The 25461-nt window shown below is 35.9% G+C and overlaps 2 protein-coding genes and 1 non-coding gene across 4 annotated transcripts; 2 read left to right on the top strand and 1 right to left on the bottom strand.

Moving 5' to 3' along the window:
• LOC107178784 (uncharacterized) lies at positions 1–1470 on the bottom strand. The gene is made up of 2 exons (XM_015534372.1): positions 1357–1470; positions 1–474 (listed from the first exon to the last, which is right to left on the bottom strand). Exons 1-2 carry the CDS (start codon positions 1468–1470, stop codon positions 1–3), a joined length of 588 nt encoding a protein of 195 aa, XP_015389858.1.
• A 250-nt stretch (positions 1471–1720) lies between these two features.
• On the top strand, positions 1721–1827 carry LOC127903578 (small nucleolar RNA R71). The gene has a single exon (XR_008056286.1). It is a non-coding gene; the product is annotated as a small nucleolar RNA R71 (small nucleolar RNA).
• Positions 1828–17364: 15537 nt separating this feature from the next.
• Positions 17365–23852, top strand: LOC102616163 (hypothetical protein). Of its 2 annotated transcripts, XM_052443336.1 has the most exons (6): positions 17365–17615; positions 20766–20833; positions 20922–20998; positions 21097–21182; positions 21275–21398; positions 23444–23852. In XM_052443336.1, exons 3-6 carry the CDS (start codon positions 20993–20995, stop codon positions 23489–23491), a joined length of 264 nt encoding a protein of 87 aa, XP_052299296.1. In that variant the 5' UTR covers positions 17365–17615; positions 20766–20833; positions 20922–20992; the 3' UTR covers positions 23492–23852. The 2 variants fall into 2 exon arrangements, with proteins under 2 accessions (XP_052299296.1, XP_024948509.1); XM_025092741.2 differs by lacking the exon at positions 20766–20833.
• The last annotated feature ends 1609 nt before the right edge of the window (positions 23853–25461 follow it).

Genomic DNA, 25461 nt, shown 5'->3' with positions numbered 1-25461 from the left:
TCAGAAATTGCAATATTCTACTTCTTCAGGGTTCCTCATAGCCTCTAGTACATTAAATGTGACTTGCTGATCATTCACTCTCATGGTGAGCTCTCCTTTCTGCACATCTATCAAAGTTTTCCCAATTGCTAGAAAAGATCCTCCAAGTATAATGGGAACCTCTTTGTCAACTTCAAAGTCCAGCACAATGAAATCCACTGGAAAGATGAATTTATCAACCTTCACCAATACATCCTCTATCTTTCCTTCAGGGTATGCATGAGATCTGTCAGCTAATTGCAGAGTGACTGTTGTTGGTCTGCAGTCCCCTACTCCCAGTTGCTTAAATACAGATAGTGGCATCAAATTAATACTAGCTCCCAAGTCATAAAGTGCTCTGCCAGCATACCTAGTCCCTATAGAACAGGGTATTGTAAAACTCCCTAGATCTTTCAATTTTGTGGGAATTTTACTCTGGAGCATATGACTGCTTTCCTGTGTTAAAGCAACAGTTTCAAACTCTCCCAGCTTTCTTTTTCGTGCCAAAATATCTTTTAGAAATTTCACATAATTTGGCATTTGCTCCAAAGCTTCCACAAAAGGTATATTTATGTGCAGTTGCTTCAGCACTTGCAGGAATTTGCTGAACTGTTTGTCTTGTTTTTGCTTCTGAAACCTTTGTGGGAAAGGTGGTGGATGTCTAAACTGCTAGGTAGCTTCAGGAGATGTCGAACTTTGTTTGTTTGATTTGGTGCAAGTTGTAACTACTGGTGTTGTGACTTCTTTTTCAGCATGTTCTGGTTGAATTTCCTCCGCAGTTGCTGTAGCTTAACCCATGTAACCAGTGTCTTAAAGAGGAGTTTGCTGTAACAGGCTTTCCTTTTGAGTTGGTTTTGGTTTTTGTGCTGAATTGTATTCCATCCCATTTTTGGTCACCTTAATTGGGATATTAACATTCTTTCTAGATCTCAAACTAATTACTTTGCAGTGTTCTTTGTTTTCTCTCCTAGGGTCTTTTGTGTTGCTAGGTAGGCTTCCTTGAGTTCTGCTGCTCATTACTGTAGCTAGTTGTCCCATTTGGTTCTCAAGGTTTCTTAAGGACACAGTTTGGCTCTGCACAATTGCTTCATTCTTTGCAATATACTCCTTGATCGGTGATCCCAGTGAAGTGATTGGATCATGACTAATATGCTTTTGCCCTTGATTTTGTTGATGAAAACCAGGTGGTTGTGTGTTTCTACTCAGTCCATTCAATGTTGGAGCATTTCAATTCTGACTGCTCCATGAGAAATTTGGGTGTTGTTTTCAGCTTGGGTTGTAAGTATTTGAATATGAGTTGTTCTGAGATTGTCGATTGAAGTTAGTTACATAGTTTACCGAAGCTGGATTTCCAGGACAATTATCAAAATCATGTTCTTCACCACAATAGACACAAGAATTTTCAGTAACTTGCTTTGCTGTTGCTGGAGCAGCTGTCATGGCTTTTACCATGTTAGTCAATGAGGTTACTTATGCTGATAAGGCTGTAATTGCATCAATATTATGTACCCCTGCTGATCCTCTTGCTGCTGGTTGCCTGGTTGAAGGCCACTGATAATTATTGTTGGCAATTCTTTCTAGAATTTCATAAGCTTCAGTGTAAGATTTGGATAACAGAGCTCCATTTGCTGAAGCATCCACCATTAACCTTGTACTCGGATTCAACCCATTGTAGAAAGTTTCCAATTGAATGCAACAAGGGATACCATGATGAGGACACCTTCTTAGCAATTCCTTGAATTTTTCCCACGCCTCATACAAACTTTCATCTTCAAGTTGATGGAAGGAAGTAATCTCATTCCACAGTTTTGTATTTTTTGTTGGTGGAAAATATTTCATTAGCAACTTATCAGCCAATTCATTCCATGTAGTAATGGAATCAGAGGGTAACAAATTTAACCATGCTCTTGCTCGATCTCTTAAGGAATAAGGGAAGAGCCTCAGCCTTAAGGCATCTTGTGTTGCTCCAGCAATCTTGAAAGCATCACTTACTTCTAAGAACAATTTAAGATGGAGATGGGGATCTTCATTAGGCAATCCATTGAATTGTTCCACTGTTTGTAACATTTTAAACATCACTGGTTTCAACTCAAAATTTGCTATTCTACCTCAGGTCTGATGATCCTAGGGTATACAACTTGCGGGGTTAGTACAGCGTAATCTCTTATAGCTCTATCTCTGTCATCAGCCATGTAAATAATATTGTTATTGCTTGGCTGTCTTTCGTTGGCATGTTCATTCTACTCTTCTTGAATGTTGACTGGTTGTAGGGGCCTATGAGGATTCAAGTTCTGCGCATCCTGTAAATTATTCATGCTTGAAGCAATTTCTGAATTCCTTTGTTCTCTTCGTAGTCTCCTGACAGTCCTTTCAATTTCAAGATCGAATTGGAATGCCACAGATCTGTCTTTGTGCATGCATGTACCGATCTGCCAATAAATAGAATGAATCAAATCAAATTTGGCGCTATCACGATTTACTTCACACTTCAAAAATAAACAATCAATCCCCGGCAACGGCGCCAAAAACTTGTTGATTGATTTATATAATCAATTATTATCAATGCCAATGTGCAAGTATACACAACAAGTAATAAAGCGATGAATATTCAAGATCGTCTTCACAGGGATTGATGTTACTTCAAAACGCTAAAGCAATCACAATAGCACAAATCAACTAAAGATCGAAACAAACAATTGTCAAATAATTCTATCGTAACTAATAATTATGAGAGATGGAAATAAAAAAATACTGTACTGAACTAAACTAAATTAAATGTGTCTAACCTTCAATTGAGAATATAGTAGTTGAATGATCAAACTCTCCTAATGAGGTGACTGTTGTTTACCAAAATAGCACCAGTTGTTACAATAAGTGCTGCAGCAATGGGTAGAATAAATCTGCATCCGCAGCTATCGCATGTTGGAAATCTTATACCTTTAAATCTACTAACAATGACCAGTTGCTCATATATTTATGGTACGACACTATAACCTTTAATCTCTCCACCCTACAAGGTGAACACCTATGTCTAGAGTGTCATAAATCTTAACTTCAAGCATTGTCCTTATGGGATTCAAGGTAACCTAATCCAGGAAACTCGACTTAAGAACTAGTAATACTCTAATAATATTCGCTAAGACATGCCCTTTTACTGCTCTATCTTAACTAAAACTATTAAATGGGAGGTGAACCGAAATAACAATTATATTCATAAAAACTACTAGAGTATAATGCTACAGCATTACCATAACAACATAAAAGAACAGTCAAGAACCCATTGGATTATTTGTCATTCAACCACAAGTAAATTTAGTTCATAATCTGAATGAGAAAAATAAACACAAATATATTGATTTCGGAATACATCCAAACAATTCAAGGAAGAAGAGAAAATATAAGTTGAGCACGATGAAAGATAAATAATTCTGAACGGTTCTTTTCCTTGTTTCCGAATAGCACTCTTCAATCTTGATCTCCTTCTTCTTACCTTTGTAATTATTTTTTATGATAATTCCTTGCCGCCTTTATAAGTGGTGCACGCCTCCTTTTATATTGTAAATTAGGGTAAAAGACCCAAAGTCCATGCGTGTGCATGCGTTTTAAATTAGAAAACATGCAGATCGCAATTTTATGGTTGGCCCACGCTTTAAGCTTTCTTCCGCATTCCTCTCTGATTTCTACAACACTAGTTGCCCTAGCATCCTCAACAGCACTGCATTATTACCGATTGTGCTTGTCTTCTTTTGTGGCCATCTTCTTTCCTCCTCTTGCTCTTCTAATGCCTCAGCTTCCCCTTATGAATTTAAAACCTACAATTATGCACCTGATTTTTAGCACAAATTATTTGATTTAAACAAAACTTATTAAAACCCAACTAAAATGAATGTTTATGCAAAAGGTAATCAAAATGTAATAAAAACACATTATTTGTTCTCTAAATGACCTTGATTCAAGTTTGGAATTGATGTAATAACTCTTATTTCCTAGAGTTATCACCATGCCTAGAAGAAGAAAATGATGATCACTGTAACAGACGGCTCAGACGTCAAAAAAAGAAAAGTCATAAGATGAAGCCATGCCAATAAAGGCCTTTTTTGCCTCTAGATGACCCAGACAGTACAACTCCCTTGCCAATCTATCAAAAAGGGTTAAGGCTCATCCAAAAGGAGTATCAACAAAAAAAATACAGATAAGAGGCTAATCAACCTAGTATGCAACCTTCACCAATCCAGTCTTGCATGATGTTTTCATCTGGCTCGTACTAAAAACAATTTCCACTTTTGGAAAAACAGACAGAACCTCAGACAAAGGTTGTCACTAAACCTTTTGTCCAGTCTCTAGTAACTCCCATAGCCAACTTGAGGAACCAAGACCTTTTGAAGCCGTCTTAAACTGGCAGACACAAAATGTTAGGGCACAAAATTCAGCTTTCAAAACCTTTGATGACAAAATTGAAAGGGTTGCTTCTCAAGTCAAACAGACTGACACCAAAGTTGATAAAATCACGGCTCAACTTGAACATATATACCTCAATCTGCAAAATCAAGTCTCTCAGCTTGATTCAGAACTTCAGATGATGATTCAAAACCGATACTGGGGTATAAAATTCAACCAAAAAGAAGCAGAGATCAGAAGACTAAAAGTTGAATTAGCCAGAATAGATGCAAATAAGAAAGATCACAGAAGATGAACTGTGGTACCTATGGTGCCTCACTGTTCTATATGCTACTAAGCTTGTTTTTCTTGTACAGGCAATGTCCAGACGCCTTATCGACTCAACCTAAGCTCATTCCTTATTATGGACTCTCTTTGAATGGTTCTCTCCTCTTTCTTGGTAGAGAAAATAACTCAGCCTCATCATAAATCACCATTACCTCAATATTCTCCCTGATCAAGAAGGTGAACAATTCACCTCAATTTTCATCATCCACCGTCCTTACTTTGAACACCCTGTCATCAAACTCTTTTGGACCCAGGATCAAGCTTATGAGTGGAAAACCATCCCTCACAGTTTTCCCTTGACGCACGACTGTAACCTCGTCTCTACCTTAAAAAACTACCTTCTTGAACTAAACCATGTTCAGCCCACACTAACTAATATTCAACGTATCTCCCTTGGTCCACATCATGAACTTATAGTCATTCCTACTTCTAAAATGCCCTTATCCAGTCATTCTCCATCCACTGGAATATTGATTAAGGAAGAAAGACCAGACTGTGCCAACATTCTTTTTCAAGATTCTCAAGATCCTTGGGAAGAATTCACTTCAATTCTGCATTCTGCAGAAACACCTGGTGCATCTTCAACCAGTCCAGTTCCACAAACCAGTCCAATTCCACCAATAGATTCACCAACTCGTCAATACTATTCCCATTTGCCCTAATGGAAAGAACCTTTCGCAAAGGTCGATAGTGATGTTGGCAACTTGTCACCCTCTCATAACCACTGATGATCTTATCTGCAAGTCTCGTGTTTGCTGCCTCTTTAAGTCTTTTTGTTTGCTTGTAATAATTGCTTTTGCTTTTGATAAAAGCAAAGCATTTACTTTTTGCTTTGTAATAATGTTGTCTGTAATCATTTCCTATTTGCTTTTGCTTTAAGAAAAAGGATATGGATCTTGTCGTATCCCTTTCATAATGATGTTTTTTATTTATGTTTTTACTTTTGCAAAAGGATAAGGGTCCTGTCATATCCTCTCTTTATAAGTTCTTCTATATAAGGAAGACTTATCTCTGCTTGTAAATCAGAACTCGTTTAAGAATAAAATAGAATCGTGTTTTAATAACATGACATTTTAAGCTTCTTCCTTTTCCTCTATCTTCCTTGAAAAACGACACTATCTCTTAATAGTTTATTTCGATCCTGTAACGAGTATGCTCTGCACTCGCCTCTTTGGAGGATCTTGTGCATCAGAAAGTTTTAGGCTGTGAATTCCAACGTTCCAACCTTAGTTCATCCTATTCAGCAATCAAGGAGTGTCTCCACCCACAAACGACACATTCACTCACACATAGTCACACACACAGCCCCTAACCCTGCTTAATGTTATGGTCTTTTTTTTCCCTCGCTGTGCTGTGTGACCTTAGGCGCCAAATCCCACTCTCTTAGCCCTAAGTCAGCCTTGCATACTCAATCTGTTGCTATATTCGAAAGTAGAAAAGGGAGTTCATTCAAACTCGCTTAAGATGAAAGGAAAGAACTCTTATTGCTTAAAGAAAGCTTACAATGCTTTGTGTGCTGGAATTTGTGTGTTTCTTATTGTGCCTTGGCCAAATGAAACCCCTTCTATTTATAGAATACAAGGAAGTGTCTAGATTGTGGCCTTATATTAACTCAACTACACCTGACTCATTAATTACATGGAAATATCTACAAGCATTCATACAAGCCTCCATAAATTTAGAACCTTTATGGATGGTGGCACACACCATGGCTTGGCGCGTCACATTCTCCCCCACCTAATCCGAAGACGTCCTTGTTGACTCGCAGTGGAAGTCTTTGATCTTGTCTTGGAATTGCCACAAGTCGTTTGCGGGTTCCCAACTTACTTCGCTCTCGGGGTAGACCCTTCCACTTGACGAAGTATTCTTAATACGACCAAAAACTCTTTTTTCGAACAACATGATCAGCCAAAATGGTCTTCACTTCTTTGTTATACACCCTTGTGTTGCCGAGTGAAGGGCACTTGGATTCTCCCCGCATCAGATCTTCCGTGTCCCCATGGTATGGCTTCAAGCAACTAACATGGAAGACCGAATGAATTTTAAACCAAGAAGGCAACTCTAGCTTGTATGACGCATTGCCGACCCTTGTGATGATAAAAAAATGGGCCCTCATATCGCTGAACAAGGCCCTTGTGCACTGAGCGGGCGGACTTATATTTTGACGGTAAGATCTTGACTAGCACCAAGTCACCCACATTGAACTCCACATGTTTACGCTTGTTGGCCACCCATTTCTTCATCTGTTTAATTGCTTTGTCGAGGTGCGTTCGTGTTATATCTGCTTGTTCATGCCACAACTTAGTCACCTTGTATGCCGCAGGACACCTCCCGGTATAGCTCGTGATGAATGTGCATGGCATTAGTGGCTGCTGTCCCATGACCACTTCGAAAGGGCTCCTAGAAATAGTCTCACTCCACTTTAAGTTGTTGGAAAATTGGGCAACGCCCAGCAACTTCGCTCAATCATGCTGGTTGGCACTCACAAAATGCCGCAAGTATAGCTCGAGCAAAGTGTTCACTCTCTCATTTGCCCATCAGTTTGCAGGTGAGAGCTTGTAAAGCAAAGTGTTAACTCATTCCCATAAGCTTGAACAACTCAGTCCATAACCTCCCAGTAAACCGTTTGTCACAGTCACTAATGATGGATTTTAAAAGTCCCCAATACTTTACCACATGCTTAAAGAGAAGCTTGGCGGTGTCCTCCGTTGAGCACTGTTTTGGGGTGGGAATGGAAGTGACATATTTGGAGAATCGATCCACCACCACAACAATAGTCGCAAACCCCTCGGACTTCGGAAGACAAGTTATGAAATCCATTAATATGTTCTCTCATGGTCGATCCGGAGTGGGAAGTGGCTCAAGTAACCCCGCAGGACATTGTTGCTATGCTTTGTCTTGTCGGCAAACAAGGCATGTCCTCACGAACTGCTCCACCACATCCTGCATTTGAGGCCAATAGTATGCCATCTCTAACGATCTTGATATCTGTCTTTGTCCCGGGTGTCTACCTTACTTGGTGTTGTGACACTTTTTAATCAAGTTATGCCTCAAGTTTCCCTACTTTGGAACATAGACCCATCCCTTGGTGTACAAAAGGCCATCTTCAACCCAAAATCTCTTCAATTTCCCTTGTTGCATGAGAGAAACCAGTTGCTTGGCCAAGGGATCATGCTCTATTCCCTCCTTTATGAGCACAAGAAGTTCTCCTAGTATCCGACTCATGGCGCCAAACTTAGCCTTTCGACTTAAGGTGTCTGCTACCAAATTAGCCTTTCCCAGATTATACTCCAAGACATACTTGAATTCGGTCAAGAAGTCTTTCCATCTTGCTTGTTTCGGACTTAGTAGTTTCTTTTGGCTTTGAAAGTAGTTAGTCACCACATTGTCTGTCTTCACCATGAACTTAGACCCATGCAAGTAATGCCTTCAAGTGCACAAACAATCTACTATCACTGTCATTTCCTTCTCTTGTACCGTATACCACCGCTTCGTGTTATTTAACTTTCAGCTCTTAAAAGCTATCAGATGCTTGTCTTGCATCAATACACCTCTAATAGAAAAATCAGAAGCATCCGTTGCACCTCGAATGACAATGCATGGTTCGGTAGCACTAGAATCGGCTCTTCTGTAACAACCTTCTTGAAGGCATCAAAGGCTTGTTGGCTCCTCTCCGTCCATTCCTGCTTGGTGGTCTTTTTGAACAAGTTGGTGAGTGGTGCGACAATGGTAGAATAGCCCTTAATGAACCTCCTATAGTGGTTTGCGAGGGCCTAAGAAGGAGCGCAAGTTCGTGACCTTCGTGGGTGGCTCTTATTCGGCGATGCCTTTGACCTTAGCCTTATCTATGAGCAACATCTCATCTTTTGATCTTGTGGCCAATAAAATCAACATCCAGCTATGCGAACAAGCACTTCCCCTGTTTAACATAGAGCTCATTGTCCCGCAACACCTTGAATATAACCTACAAGTGCTTGGCATGCTCCTTCAATGTTTTGTTATAAACCACAATTTCGTCAAGATATACCACCACAAACTGATTAAGATACAACTGGAATATGTGGTTTATGAGCGTGTAAAATGTGGTTAGAGGGTTAGTGAGGCTGAAAGGCATGATCTTGAGCTCGTACGCCCCGTAACTAGTCACACAAGTGGTCTTTGTTAATATGTATATGTTCATTTTATTAATTTTGATGATAACAAACTTTAAATGCTTTTGATTAAACTATTGAAGTTTTTCATTAATAAACAATTTCTCAAAAGCCATATAATCTTACTAAATGTGTTCATGAAAGATGGATAATCGTTAAACTTTAATCAGAAAACAATTCCCTGTAAAATTTGGTTAAAACTGTGATTCTGGAATTAAACGGTGAACCATTATCCTTGAAACAGTTAATCGATAATTTCCAAAGAGGGATAAATGCTTAAACTTGAACCGGTTATAAAAAATGAATAAAACAAATATGTTTCGCAAGTTACTAAAGTTAAACGGTGAACCGTTAATTTCAAACGGCTAACCAATAATTTCCAGAATGTCATTCTATGCTAACCTTCAACCGTTTAGCAAAAACGGATGACAACAATCTGATTTGCAGGTCTTTGAAAATTAACGGCAAACCAATAGTGGCAAACGATCAACCGTTTATTTGAATTTCAGCTCAACGGTCACTTGGACTAGTCAAAACGGTTAATCGATAACTGGTAACGGCGATCCAATTTCAAGCAGAAAGTCAACAATGACTATTTTAAAGCTCTAACTATAAATAAGTTCAATCAAATTCAAACAAGGGTTGATCACAATGTTATCATTGAGCTTATAATCGAGAATACAACATTAATTGAGCTTTAAATTCATTCTTGCTTTTTTTATTCACACATTAGGCATTGATTTGTAATCATGTATATTGTGTGAGAGAAAAACAAATTTTTAATCTTTGTTTTGAGTGATTGTAAGTGTTAGGATATACTTGGGTCAAGAGATTGCGGATAATCTCTTAGTATAAAGGTTGATTGACACATTTGAAGTCATTTGTAAGTGTTCTTAAAGCTTTGAAGGCTTGGATAGTGAAACCCTCAAGCCCAGTATCCTTGGAGGTGTGGACTTAGACGGGGATTACCGAACCACATAAAAATTATTGTGTTTGTTTTCTCTTCCCTTATTCTTTTATTATTGTGATTTATTGAATTTATTGTTTTCAATTCCATTAAGACATTAGATTAAATTGTTGTGTGGTTTGCTTAGCTTGAGTTTTAAAATCTTAATTCACCCCCCTCTTGGGTTGCATAACTTATATTTCATTTGGTATCAGAGTAAGGTGCTCTTGTTTAGACTTAACCGTCTAAAGCTAAAGATAAATGATAATTCAAAATGACTGAACCTTTAGGGAAGGACAGCCCACAACTAAAACACCGTTCTTTGACGATAATGACTACACATATTGGAAATTTATGATGAAAATTTATTTGCAAACTTTAGATTATGAAATTTGGAAAGTTATTTATGATGGTACATTCATGCCATGCCTATGATTAAAAAATGAAGTAGGAGATGATATTCCAAAAGCATCAAGTCATTGGAGTGAATTAGAAAAGAAAAAGATATCTTTAAACTCCAAGGCAATGAATGCTTTGTTTTATACTCTTGATAAGAAAGAATTTCATAAAATATCTAGTTGTGAGAGTGCCCAAGAAATATGGAATAAACTTGAGGTTGTCTATGAAGGGATAAATCAAGTTAAATAGTCTAAAATTTGTAGATACACTCGTCAATATGAATTGTTCCAAATGGAACAAAATAAAAATATGTATTTTATGTACACACGATTTACGGACATAGTGAACACCCTAGGAGCCCTAGGAAAAACTTTTTCAAATAGTGAGAAAGTCAAGAAAATCATTAGGTCACTTCCAAAAGAATGGAGAGCTAAGAGGACTGCCATTGAGGAAGCCAAATATTTAAATACCCTACCTATTGATGATTTAATTGGCTCTCTTATTTCTATAAGGAAGACTTGACAGCGAAAAAAAGCAATGAGGAGAAGAAGATAAATATTACTCTCAAAGTCTCAAAATCTGAGAGTACTGGAGAAAGTGAGCCGGATGATGAGGAGTTGGCTATGCTAGTGAGGAGGTTCAAAAAATTTTTTCCAGAAAATCAGTGAGCGAAGAAAATTTAGAAACCTCAATAACCAAAAGGAGAGGAAAGAAGTAATCATATGCTATGAATGCAAAAAGCCTGGCCATATAAGATCGGAGTGCCCACTTCTCAACAAATTCAAGAAGAAAGCCATGATTGCTACTTAGGATGATAGCGATGAAGATTCAAGTGATGAAGAAGATTCGCAAGAAGTGTCAAATCTAGCACTTATGGCCATAAGAGATGATAATAATCTCGATGAGGTAAGTGATCCTACCTGTGATGAATTATATGATGCTTTTAAAAAGAAAATGGTAGAGCTCAAAAATGAAAATGAATCTCTAAGTGAAAAGATTACATGCCTAGAATTAGAGAATAAAATATTGCATGATAGAGTTGCATTATCAAATGAGAAACCTATCACTTCACATGAGCATCTAGAATCACATATAGATGATTTGAAAAAGGAAAATGAAATGCTTAAGAAAAAGAATATTGAACTTAGTGATATTGTCTTAAAATTTACAAATGGACAAAAGATGTTGGATAACTTGCTTAATTCACAAAAATGTGTGTTTGATAAAGGAGGACTTGGCTATAAGCCAAATTTGAAACAAAAGTATTATTAGAACTACTTTGTGAAGAGTACATCTATTAACAATCAAGTTGTATGTCATTATTGTAATCAAAACTGTCACATGAAGCTTGGATGTCTTGTTAAAAGAAATGTATATCATAGAGTAAAATGCATTTGGGTTCCAAAAGGAATAATTGCTAACACTCAACGACCCAAAAAGTTTTGGGTACCTAAGACTTGAGATTTTCTCTGCAAGGCTTAAAGAAGAAGAAAATAAATGGTACTTGGACAGTGGTTGTTCAAGGCATATGACCAGAAACTATGCATGGTTATTAAGTTTCACCAAAATCGAAAACGGTGGAGATGTTTCTTTTAGAGACAATTCAAAAGGAAAGATTCTCGGAATTGGTAATGTCGGTAAAGTTTCGTCAACCCTAATTGAAAATGTATATTTGGTTGAAAATTTGAAACACAACTTGATTAGTATTAGTCAATTGTGTAACAAAGGTTATAAAGTTATTTTTGATAAATCTAGATGTGTTATTGAGAATTCATGTGATTGCAAGATTTTATTTGTTGGAAATAAATGTGGTAATGTTTATACCATTGACATAGAATGTGCATATGCTCATGATAAATGTTTTTTCGGCATTGCATGATGATGGTTGGCCATGACATAAAAGACTAGAACATGCAAGCATGGATTTAATTTCAAACATTTCCAAAAATGATTTAGTTAAAGGTCTTCCAAAAATCAGTTTTCAAAAGGATAGAATTTGTGAAGCATGTCAATTTGTTAAACAAATCAAAACCTCATTTGAAAACAAAAATCATATTTCTACTTTAAAAGCTCTTCAATTACTTCATATAGACTTATTTGGACCTTCAAGATATACTAGCTTAAGTGGCAAATATTATACTTTTGTAATTGTTGATGATTTTTCAAGATACACATGGGTATTATTCTTAACTAATAAGGATGATGCTCTTAATGCTTTTAAAGTATTTTGTAAGAAAGCTCAAAATGAAAAAGGTTATGGTATTGTGTGCATTAGGAGTGATCATGGTGGAGAATTTGAAAATCATTCATTTGAGAATTTTTGTAATGATGGGCATTGTGCATCAATTTTCATCACCTAGAACTCTACAACAGAATGGAGTTGTTGAAAGAAAGAATAGTTCGATTCAAGAAATGGCTAGGACCATGTTGAATGAACTTTGCCTAAGTGTTTTTGGGCCGAGGCCGCCAACACTGCTTGCTATGTTTTAAATCGTGTGTTGATTAGACCTCATCTCAATAACACTCCATATGAGCTTTAGAAAGATAGAAAACCCAACATTGGTTATTTTTAAGTTTTTTGATGCAAATGTTTTATTTTGAACACTAAGGATAATCGTGGCAAATTTGATCAAAAATCCAATATTGGCGTCTTTCTTGGGTATTGAAACTCAAGCAAAGCTTATAGAGTTTATAATAAAATAACTTTAGTTGTGGAAGAGTCTATGCATGTTACATTTGATGAGTCTAACCCTTCCTTTACGTAGAAAGTTATTGTTGATGATGATGCACATGAAAAGCTACAAGAAGATTCATCAAGGGATGACCAAAAGGATGCACACCCTGAAAATCAAGAGGAGCAACATGAAGAAACAAATGCAGAGCAAAATGAAGGTACTTCTAAATCGCTCCCTAAAGAGTGGAGATATGTTTCTTTTCATCCTAAAAACTTAATTTTAGGAGATCCTTCACGTGGCATAACAACTAGATCATCATTTAGAAATACTTGTGAGCATGCTACATTCATATCTTAAATTGAACCAAAATCCTTTACGAATGCGGAAAATAATGAATCTTGGATTATGATAATGTAAGAGGAGTTAAATCAATTTGAGAGAAATAAAGTATGGAAATTAGTTCCTAAACCAAAACATCAATCCATTATAGGTTCTAAATGGGTATTTAGAAACAAAATTGATGAATCCAGTGTGGTTATAAAGAATAAAGATAGATTGGTGGCTCAAGGTTACAACCAATAAGAGGGAATTGATTTTGATGAAACATTTGCCCTTGTAGCTAGATTACAATCCATTAGAATGTTGTTAGTATATGCATATCATAAAGATTTTATTTTATTTCAAATGGATGTCAAGAGTGTTTTCTTAAATGGTTATATTATAGAGGAAGTTTATGTGAAACAACCCCCTGGTTTTGAAAATGAAAAATTTTCAAATCATGTTTACAAGTTGTCAAAAGCATTGTATGAATAAAAGCAAGCACCTAAAGCATGGTATGATAGGCTTAAAAATTTCTTGTTGGATAATGATTTTTCAATGGGGAAAGCGGATACTACTCTTTTTGTTAAGCATAAGAATCAAGATATACTTGTTGTTCAAATTTATGTTGATGATATTATTTTTAGTTCTACTAATGAATTATTGTGTAAAGCATTTTCATCTTGTATGAGTAAAGAATTTGAAATGAGTATGATAGAAGAGTTGAAGTACTTCCTTGGGCTGCAAATAAAGAAAATGAGGAAGGAATTTTCATAAATCAAGCCAAGTTTTTGGTTAAAACTCTGATTCTAGAATTAAACGATGAACCGTTATCCTTGAAACGGTTATCGATAATTTGCAAAGAGGGATAAATGCTTAAACTTGCAGGTTTCTGGAAATTAACGACAAACCGATAGTGGCAAACGGTCAACCATTTATTTGAATTTCAGCTCAATGGTCATTTGGACCAGTCAAAATGGTTAAACAATAACTGTTAACGGTGATCTGATTTCGGGCAGAAAGTCAACAACGGCTATTTTTAGCTCCAACTATAAATAAGCTCAATCAAATTCAAACAAGTGCTAAACAACGTTATTATTGAACTTATAATCAAGAATACAACATTCATTAAGCTTCAAATTTATTCTTGCTTTACTTATTCACACATTGCGCATTGATTTGTGGTAATATATATTGCGTGCGAGAAAATAAATTTGTAATATTTGTTTTGAGTGATTGTAAGTGTTATGATACACTTAGGTTAAAAAATTAGGGACAATCTCTTGGTATAAAGGTTGATCGACACCTTTGAAGTCATTTGTAAGTGTTCTTGAAACTTTGAAGGCTTGAATAGTGAAATCTTCAAGCCCAGTGTGCTTGGAGGCATGGACGTAAGCGGAGATTGCCGAATCACATAAAAATCATTGTGTTTGTTTTCTCTTCCCTTACTCTTTTATTATTGTGATTTATTGAATTTATTGTTTTCGATTCCATTAAGGCATTAGATTAAATTGTTGTGTGGTTTGCTTAGCTTAAGTTTTAAAATCCCAATTCACCCCCCTTTTTGGGTTGCATAACTTGCATTTCAGGCTTTGACTCATTCCTTCTGTAATCCGCACTTAGTAGTATTTTGATCCAAGGTCAAGCTTGGAGAAGTACTTGGCCCGTCCAAGTTAGTCGAAAAAATCCACAATCAATGGGATATGGTATTTGTTATTCACGGTCACCTTGTTGAGGGCCCGATAGTTGATGCACAATCGAAGCGAGCCATCATGCTTTCGTTAAAAGGGAACGGGTGCCCCCATATGGTGTCTTTGAGGGCTGGATATATCTCACATCTAGCAGTTCCTTAATTTCCCTCCGCAACTGATGAGGACATTCGGTAGGGTGTTCTTGCTAACGGCTTGGCACCCAGCTCCAACTCTATATTGTAGTCCATTTCCCGTCTTGGCAGGAATTGCTTTGGCAACTCAGGTGCCATCATGTCCTTATACTCCTCAAGGACTTAAGTTACCATCTTCGGTATTTCAATGGCTGTAGTGTCTTCCCGTCATCGACCCCATGAATTGTGGCCAGAAAAGTCTCCTCATGTCGCTTACAACCCTTGCTGGTTTGCATTGTAGAAAGTTAGCATGATGGGGCTGCCTTGCTCACATTCGGAACCATGCATGGGACTCCCTCCAGGATGCACATCAAATTATATCTCAAAAGTGGCACTGTATTAAACTATCGTAAAAATTCCATACCCAAAACAAGAGTAAAGTCATTTACAGGTACGATAAAGAAGTTTGCCTTACCTCGCCAAGGGTCTAGATGTAGCTTCGTATCTCGTGCTACCCTGTTAAGTAGTTTGGCCTCCAAATTCACTGTCTTGAGCCAACCGTTAATTTTCTGAACTTTGAGACCAATATGCTTGGCCTCGTTCACCTTGATAAAATTGTGGAAAGCTCCCATGACAATCAAGGCTAGGGCTCTATTTCTGTTGATTGTAGCCTCAACATGTATTAGCGACTTGTCTTGCACCTTTGCTGTAATTTACTTGGCATTCAATGCATTAAAGAATTGGAGACATGGCACCTCAATTGCTTCTCTCCGGACTCACTAAACATGGCATTGAAAGCCTTCTTTTTTGAGCAGTCCCTCACCAATGGTCTTCATCGCAAATGAAGCAATTGTGCTTGTATTTAGCCTATTTCTTGCCATCATTTGGGCCATTCTTCTTTTGTAGCACCTTCTTCTTGCCATCATAATGCTACAGCTTATCTCTTTTTGCTACTCCAATTTTCCTTGTAAGGGCTTCTCATCCTTCTTCGGCTTGAATGATTCACCATTTCGAAGCTCCACAAGTGTGTCTGCCTCGGTGAAACAATAAAGATGTCATTTACTTGGGACCGCTGCAGCTCTTATTATGCCCACAGTTGGAGTCTTTTTAAGAAGTTGAATAGTAAGTCATTCGAGTTCATGTTGTCAAATTGAAGCATTAGCTTTAAGAACTCATCGACATAGTTTGAGATGGACCTAGTGTGCTTTAGTTCTCTCATCTTCTTAATAGCCTTATACACCACATTCTCTGAATATAATTGTTTCTTCAGCTTGCACTTGAGCCAATCCTATGTGTTAATAATGCACGTCCCGTACACAATCTTCACATGCTTCGGCTACCACCAAGTGGTCACTTGGTCCTCAAGATACCTGATCGTAATATTAACTTTCTCTTGCTACTTTAGACATTGGTGGCCTCGAAATACCTCTCTATGGACCACAAGAAGTTCTTAATCTCTTAGGATCCCGCTTGTCTCTGTACCTCCTTGGTCTTAGCACCTCAACCTTCATTAGAGGTGCGACATTGGTGGTGAGCACTCTGCTGGCCACCGCCTTCTTGTAAAATGTCCAATCACTCTTGGTCTCTTCAAGGCTCGCGTGAAGCTCCTCCACTTGAGCCCTTAACGCTTCAATGAAGTTGACCACGGCTTGTCCTCAAGGCTTTGACGTTGCGCCGTCACGTCTTGGCTCAGTTTCCCATCCGTTACCTAAAATCATCCACCTCCTCCATCTTTTGCTTAAAGATTTCGAGGCGCTCCTTAATCTCAGTGACAATAATCTCTCCATGGACAACCCGATTCTCAAGGCGTTTAGCAAATCCACATACTTATCTTTGTTGTACTTCCCCTTCTTCGCATTGGGATTTTGTTCTCTCCTCTTTTGATCATTATGAGTGAGGTCCAACATCCTTCCTTTTAAACAACGCAACTATCATACAAGTGATTATGGCTTTGATATCACCTGTCATGGCCCGTTTGTTCTCTCACTGTACCGTGTGGCCTTAAGAGCCAAATCCCACTCTCTTAGCCCTAAGCCATTCTTGCATACTCAATATGTTGCTAGATTTTAAAGTAGAAAAGAGCACTCATTCAAACTTGCACAAGATGGGAGGAAAGAACTCTTATTGCTCAAAGAAAGCTTACAATGTTTTTTGTTCTAGAATTTTTGTGTTTCTTGTTGTGTCTTGGCCATAAATCTAGAACCTTCATGGATAGTGGCCTAAACGGTGGCCTAGAATTAACTCAACTACCACCTAACTCATTAATTACATGGAAATATCTACAAGCATCTCCATGAATTTAGAACCTTCAAGGATGGTGGCACACACCAAGGCTTGGGGCGTCACACTAAGCTATTAAACATCCATGTTGTCATCGCTATCAATTCGTTCAGGTGCGCCAGCACTAGATCCAGCCATCCTTGAATTGATTTGCTTTCTTGTTTCAGGCTTCAACTGTTGGCCTCTTTACCATTCTTGAGTCGATTCACTTCTGCGATCCAGCTGCTGTCATCTCGGCCGATGCTGCCTCCATGTTCGTTTGCCATCGTCAGTTGCACTAGGTAATTTCAAATTTACATACGTTTTATAGCAATATCAAATGGTGTATGAATGGGAAATTTTTATTATAGTTTGAAATTTGTATAACGGTTTTTTGTAACTCAATCAGGAATGGCCAAAAGGTTTATAATTGATATTTATTTTTCAATTTTTTGCATTATTGATCTGGGCATTAGAATTAGCAATTTAGAAACTGATTTTGGGGGTCACACACATGAACTAGTAATAATGGCTCCTTTTTGTTTTAAATTTGCAACGTGTTAAGAGTCTAAAGCTACATCCAAAATACCAAACATTGTACTTTGTAGAAAATATTCATAGTACTGATACTAAGGTCAAATCCGAATTGAAAATCAAAATTTATAACCAAATTTTTAATTCTAACTAGTCTGAAATTTAAATTGATCTGGGTTTGAGCTTTGAACCCAATTATGTTGAATTCTCCAACCTGTCGGCTTAGAACCCCAACTAAAACCCCAACAATGAACTGAAATCCGATTTGCACCCCTCTAGGTCCTTGATTCCTTTCACCTTTGAGCATGATCTCGCACGAATAATCTACCTTTCAAGAGCTTGTAAGATTTGAAATTTTCTCATTTTACCCTCAACATGTAGTCTGTTATCATCAATGTCAAGGGTTGTATAACAATTTGGGTCAACAACAATCTATGATTTTATAAATGATTGGAAAAGTCCCATTTCTTCCTAGATCTATTCCCATTAGTGTTGTTCCCAAAATTCATATCGATCAATTATTTGAATTTACTTATCATTGTTTTTATCTAATCTAAATACTTATTTAAGACCAAAATTGTCTTAATGGTGGCGATCGAGTAGCAACTTGTTTGTTTCTTTATGGATACTAGTTAATCACTACAACGTTAAAGAAGAACAAAGATGTCTCGACTTTGCATGCTAGTTAATTACGAATTTTTGTCCACTTTAAAAAAGCATCTTTTTTTTTATTTGTATTTGTTTTGCACATTTGAGTTAATTTATTTGAACCTGAAGTTCAATAAGATTATTGTACAATGCACATTATTGATCAATTATTGAATGAATTTATTAATATGTGAAAGTGAAAAATTACAAATAGAATATGATTATTTGACATTTGTTTATATGATGTTCGTGAAGGAGGAAATGGTGAGACAAATAAATATATGAATGCCTGAAGCATGTAATAGACCAATCGATACAAAAGGTTTAATTCCTAGAAGTTGAAGTGAAATAATTTGGTGGTCTGGAAGAGACCATGTTTGTATGAATGGTAAAATATTTGATCTATATTAAATTATTGAATATATTGTCCCGGGAGAGGCATAATGTACCAATTAGAAAATGAATCTCAAATGCCCTTGAAGAAGTAAATTGTAATAAATGCAGAGAGATTCAAATTACCTTATAAAAGACACGCGTACAAATTAAGAAAGAGAGATTTTTAACTCTTGCAAAAGCATATATATTAGAAGTTTTGAATGATCTCATTGGACATATATATTGAATATATATATATATATATATATTACCAATAGCATGTTGGTACTTGTTGTGAGGGAAAAATTAAAATTGACACAAGATTGTTATCAATAAAAATATAGTTGTCATGATAAAATATCCAGGATCCTAAGTCTCAAAATGTGAAGATCATCAATTGGCCAATATTGTTTAAATATTTGGACCTACAGTCCATACGCTACAGTCCATATGCCTGAAGTCGTAAAATTTATTGATAAAATACGAATATAAACTATAGCATGTCAGAAATTAAATTGAAGAATCTATACACTTATCCCTAGAGGATAAAATGGTTAAAACAAGCACTAAAAATACTAAATAAAAAAGGTTGCACTTTATATGTTCTTGAAAAAGTTATAATCATCATTCTGTATATTATAGTAATCTAAACTTATGAAAGTACAATCACTTGAGTAAATTTATTATAAGTGGGATATTGTCATTTTGCTATGTGATTTTTATTAAAAATTGAAAATTAAATTTGCAATCTTTGCATAATGTGTTGATGACTTCATCATGAAAAGACTCCTAAAGAGCTTATGAAATTATTTCTTTTAAGAATACAATTCAAGATGAAAGATCTTGCAATAAAAGAATTCTTCTCAATTTATGAATTGAAGTTTATCAAGTGGAATGCTGATATTATAGAAATACTAAAAGTATTTCATATTTAAAATTGTTCTACTTTAAAATATGTTGTATATGTCTTGATCCTAAAGAATCATACTTTACTCAAAATTGTGCTTATACAGGCATTGGAAAGTTACATATTGTAAATTAAATTATGCTCAGCATAAACTTGAAAATTTCAAAATAATGTAAAAAGTATATCACACTCTTCCCATGATATGGATGGAAAAGCTTAGTTTTATTTAAGAAAATCAACAAAATTATGAAGATAAATGTATGGAAATATTCTTCAAATTCAAGATGATGGTATCAATAATTTATTACATGTTTTCAAGTTTCGAAAGGATGGTGTTGATCCTGCAGATTATTTCGCCAAAATTTTATTAATTACAACAAATTATGATTGATCTTTCAAGCATCCATGTCATTTGGAGCGGAGCATATTTAACAAGGAGAGTTATTAATATGGAGGATTGCATGTATTGTACTATTTTTTCCTTCACTAGGCTTTTGTTCCATTGGGTTTTTCTTGATAAAGTTTCAATAAGGCAATTGCACCTCCATAAGATACAAATGAATAATGTACTTTTTTTCCTATACTAGTTTTTTCTCCCATAAAGGTTTTACTAGCAAATATTTTAATGAGGCATATTCTTTGCAAGATGAGCATCCAAAGGGGAGTGTTATGAAAAAATTATAATTTATGTAGATGTTCATTAAAGTATCATTTTATCTCCTCACAAATATCTTTTCATTTCTTATAACTCTCATTATCTCCCTAATTTGAGGGTTATTATCTTTCGTACTTATGATGTATTAATTACCACTTTATGATTGTATCATTATAAAAGGAGGCTTTTACTCCTTATTTATACACATAAGAGATAGAATAAAATTTCTCTCTACACATATTGTTTCTTATTTGCTTTCTTTCTTTCTCTTACTATATAATTGTGATTATTTAACAAAAAAAACAAAACCTAATCGATCGCCAATGGGCCAAGCTGTCAAGCCCAAGAACTTCTCAATCCGTGCTGGGGTCGATGTCCGGGATTACCCTAAACCGGTGCAGGTTCCATTCTCCACAGCCAAACATCTGGATCGACCGTCATGGTTCTCACTTCTCATTTACTGATCAATATTTCTTTTTCGCTCTTCAGCTTCAAACCCCTGCTATCGCATTCGCTCTTCCTCCCTTTCTCGTTATCATTCTCAAAAAAGCACAGCAAAAATGCAGGTAACAATTAACAATAGTTTAAAAAAATTATTTATTTTATTCGTTAATTTCATGATCGAATTTTATACTTAATTGTTGAGCATTCAATTCGCTTGCAGGCGAGTGATAGGTTTAATATAAACTCCCAGCTAGAGCATCTGCAAGCCAAATACGTTGGTACTGGCCATGCTGATTTGAACAGATTGTGAGCTTCAACGCTATTATTTTTAATTTATATATTTATTTGTATTTTTATTTATTTGATTGTGTTAATTAACTTTGTTTTGAATTGTTCAGTGAATGGGCTGTGAACATTCAGCGTGATAGCTATGCCTCGTATATTGGGCATTACCCTATGTTGGCCTATTTTGCTATTGCCGAGAATGAATCTATTGGAAGGGAACACTATAACTTTATGCAGGTTATTTTATTTTAATTTCGTTTGCGTTTGATGAGAATTAATTTTATGCATATAGCTCATGTTGAATCAAAGGTTCATGTTTGGAGATGAAGATTATAAGTTTTGTATTCTGTGGAAGTGGATGGTTTATGTGTGACTAGGGTTGAGATTTTCTTGTATTTTTTACTCGCGTTAGTCTATGTTAGTTTTGATATGTAGACTCGGGTTTGTTAGGATCTATGTAGCTGCCTTTTTTTCCCCGTGTTTGAAGAAAGGTTTTCTACGGTGTCAATCGGTTATGTAGGTGCAAGATTTTGCATCTAGTTATGTAGGTTAGGACTCGTTATTGGAAGAGCTATTTTCTTTTTTAAAGTTCGGAATATTGTTGAAAGGTTTATGGAGGTTTTGGCATTTGTCTAGTTTATGAAAAGCATGTTCTTTGTTGATATTTTTCATTTTGATGCCATTTTTCATCTTATTATGCTCTCTTGATGACCCACTTACATGTAACCATTACTAAGAAAAAGGTTGAAGAAGAAAGTGATTAGAATTAGATTTAGGAGTTTTAGTGTTGTGTGTCGAGGATCAAAATTTTGCAGTATTAAGAAGGAAATAATTCATTGTCATGGTCAGTTCTTCTAATAACCATTCATGGTCGTTTACATTGATTGTCACCATGGTAATCATAGGGAAAAAATAATGTTTTAAAATCTTCTCATGAGATCAAATTAAAGTTAACATTCTGAAAGTATCGTTTCAGATTTAACCACCTCAAGTTCATAGATAAACATGAGCTATCAACTAGGTGCATACTGACAAGAATGAATCTGTGAATCTATGGACTTGACGAAGCTGAAAATAAAAGATGAAAATTAAGGTTGTTGGTCTCTAATAATGCTATCTACTAAAACCTTAAAATAAAAACTAAATCCTATTGTTAAAATACAAATTTTAGGGAAAATTTTGGACTTAAATAAATTCACTAACACTTAAGATTTTTCAACCCTAGGACTGAGTATTTTGCCACAAGGTTTGACAGAGGATATTGAGAAGCCTAATTTTATAATGGTTTTTCATAACATTTTGACAAACACCAACTCTACTTGGTTCATTCTGATATCTTCAGATGCCGCATGGTTTAACGAATGTCGTTTCTAGATTTTGGGGGTCCGAAAATCTTAGGAAGGATCTAAATTGGAGATTGGATGGAAAAATGGGTTAATGACTTTATTTAATTGCAAATTTTCCTAATTTTTTTTTCAACCCTAGGAATTTTTATTTTTATTTTAAGGTTTTAGTGGAAATTAGATAGCATTTATGGAGACCAAAAATCTTAATTTTTCATCTCATGTTTTTAGCTTCATCAAGTTCATGGGTGCAAGATTTGTGAACTTGAAGTTGTTAAATCTGAGATGGTAGTTTCACACCCTTTAGCTTTAATTTGAACTTGTGGTCTATTTATGCCTCTAATCAGAGCTTCTAAAACTTTTTTTTATTTTCCTTTTATTGTCTTTCAATTTCACTAGCGTATGATGGTGGGCTACTAGTTAACTTATTGGAATCAAAAGTGCAAGTCTCATTGACATTGGTTGCCATAGTAGGAAGCAGGGTACAAAATAATTTTGGAGGTTAACTTGTTGAAATCTTACTTGTCATCTTACCCAATTTTCAGATGTCATTTTATTTATTTATTATCTCCCTTTTCATCCTGGCCTTCTCCAATAGTGGTTATGACTATATACTAGTTTTTGGATCTATTTTGTTGACATTATGAGTTGACTTTTTAAAAATCCGGAATTTTTTTCATTATATTCTTCTAAATATTTAGATTTTGCTCATTTGTGGTAACTTAAGAGAGATTGGCTAGGTTTATTGGTGGTCAAAGAGGATCCCTCCAACGGTTAATAGTTGGATGCAAGAATTAAAAATCTTACTACATGTCATTTTCTATTCTATTTGGGGTGTGTCTGTGTGTGTCAAATAACTCTTTGACTACTATTCTTGTCTGAATTATTATCTTATATATGACTAGTCTAATGTTTATGCTTTTCAATCTTTTTCTGCAGAAAATGCTTTTGCCTTGCGGCTTACCCCCTGAAAGAGAAGATGATTGAGAGTTTAGGATGCCCTTTCTGAGAAATGAAACATTTTGGGCTCCAGCTCTCTCCAGGCTGAGGAGCATTTGTGATATATCTAGGTGTTCACTTCAAGGAACAATGTTCATGTGACACTGACAAAACTGTGTAGTAGTGTGTACTGAAATGAATGCTCGAGTGTTGTTGCAATCCTTGGAATTATATAAATTTTTATGTAGTTAATCAATGTGCTGATAAATTGTTTAAATTAGGGTGTGAAGGCCATGGATCTGAACTATGGTATCCACTGCCCTGCTTCCTTTGTGTGATGTTCTGGTTTTAGTTTTTAGCTGTGAATTGCAATATTTCTATTTCTTCTTTCAATTTATTTTCTTCATTATATCAGGATGCAATACTTGTCTTGTTCTGATGATTTTGGCATGAATTCGTGGCCGAGAGATTTTGATTACTTATATGATACAAGAGTTTGGAACTTAAATGCTTCTTCATGGGATCCTTGTTTAACTTCCACCCAGATTAGGTTTGTGCATTGCATTAGGGGCCTTGATTTGTACAGAAAGTCTATCAATGCCTATGTGACACACTTCGACAATATCTATGACTTCTTGGTCACGGAGGGAAGTTGGAGGAAGCATATGAATTCATATTTAACATGCATGCTGAACCTACTGAAAATGTCTGGTTGATATTGTTGTCTGCTTGTAGAGTCCAAAAAAATGTTTAGTTGGCCGAAAAGGTTGCTGGCAAGATATTTATGATCAATCTGAATAACATGAGAGTTTATGTTATCCTGTCTAATGCATATGCAGCTGCTCGGAGATGGAAAGATACAGCAAGGTTGAGAGTCTCTGTGAGAAATAAGGGCATGAAAAAGACACCAGCTTGCAGCTGGACTGAAATAAAATCCCATCCTTACCGTCTCAGAATAAATGAGGCTCTGAAAGATCTTTTTGAGCGGATGGAACAAGAAGGGTATGTTCCTACTACTAAAGAAGCGCTTCATGATGTTGAAGACGAGCAAAAGAAAAACTTACTGCATTACCATAGTGGGAGATTTGCCATAGTCTTTGGTGCTATCAGCACGCCTGATGGGAGAACAATTCGACTAATAAACAACCTTCGAGTCTGTGGAGACTGACACACGGGAATAAAGTTTTTATCAAAGATTGTTTAGAGAGGGATAATCGTTAGGAATAATAGCCGGTTTCGCCATTTCAAAGATGGGAAGTGTTCGTTTTGAGATTATTGGTGATAAGAGTCCATATGATCTGAAAGCGACCTGATATTGGCATTTTTTGCTCTCTTGAGCGTGCTAAGCCAGAGAAGATGTCTACCAGAGCCTTATGGTAACTTTTTAGTCGAGCATTCACTACAAGAACCGGAAATGGTGGCTATATGCATCATAACTCGGTATTTCAAGAGCATGTTCTCAATGCCACTGTAACTTACTAACATTGAAAGTGACATGGAAGATTAGCCAACCAGCCATTTCAGATAAAAAATGTCTAAGTAGTCAATTTTCTTTTAAATTCATCTTCACATGTCCTTCCTTTACTCACTATCCGATAAAGAAAAAACTTTAAAATATTCTTTTAGTTTTATTATTTTGTCACCAACACTTAATCATTATGAAGTTAGTATAGAAAGTTAAGTTCTTTATTGTTTTCTTTTTAATCGGTCCTTTGACAAATTGTCAGTTGCAAATACAATCGTTATATTTTTGTAACTAGAGTTCTTTTTGTAATTAGAGTCACTTTATGATGTAAACTTCAATTGTATGTATATATCTCAATCTGTTGAGAAAGGGAGATGCCTTGTAGAAAGAACAACATTTTGTATTTATAAACAAAAGCGATTAAATTTCTTTTTCACACGTACTTAGCAAAATCTTTTAGACATCAATTGGATAGCAATTAAAAAGTAATTTTAATTTCTTTTATCTTATTTATTTATGTTTCGAATAAAAATCCATCTGAATTAATATTAAA

This window comes from Citrus sinensis, chromosome 6 (assembly GCF_022201045.2).
Source record: "Citrus sinensis cultivar Valencia sweet orange chromosome 6, DVS_A1.0, whole genome shotgun sequence".
In the NCBI taxonomy this organism is placed as follows: Eukaryota; Viridiplantae; Streptophyta; class Magnoliopsida; order Sapindales; family Rutaceae; genus Citrus; species Citrus sinensis.
Note: the sequence above shows the minus strand (reverse complement) of the source record. Positions and strands in the feature narration are given on the sequence as shown.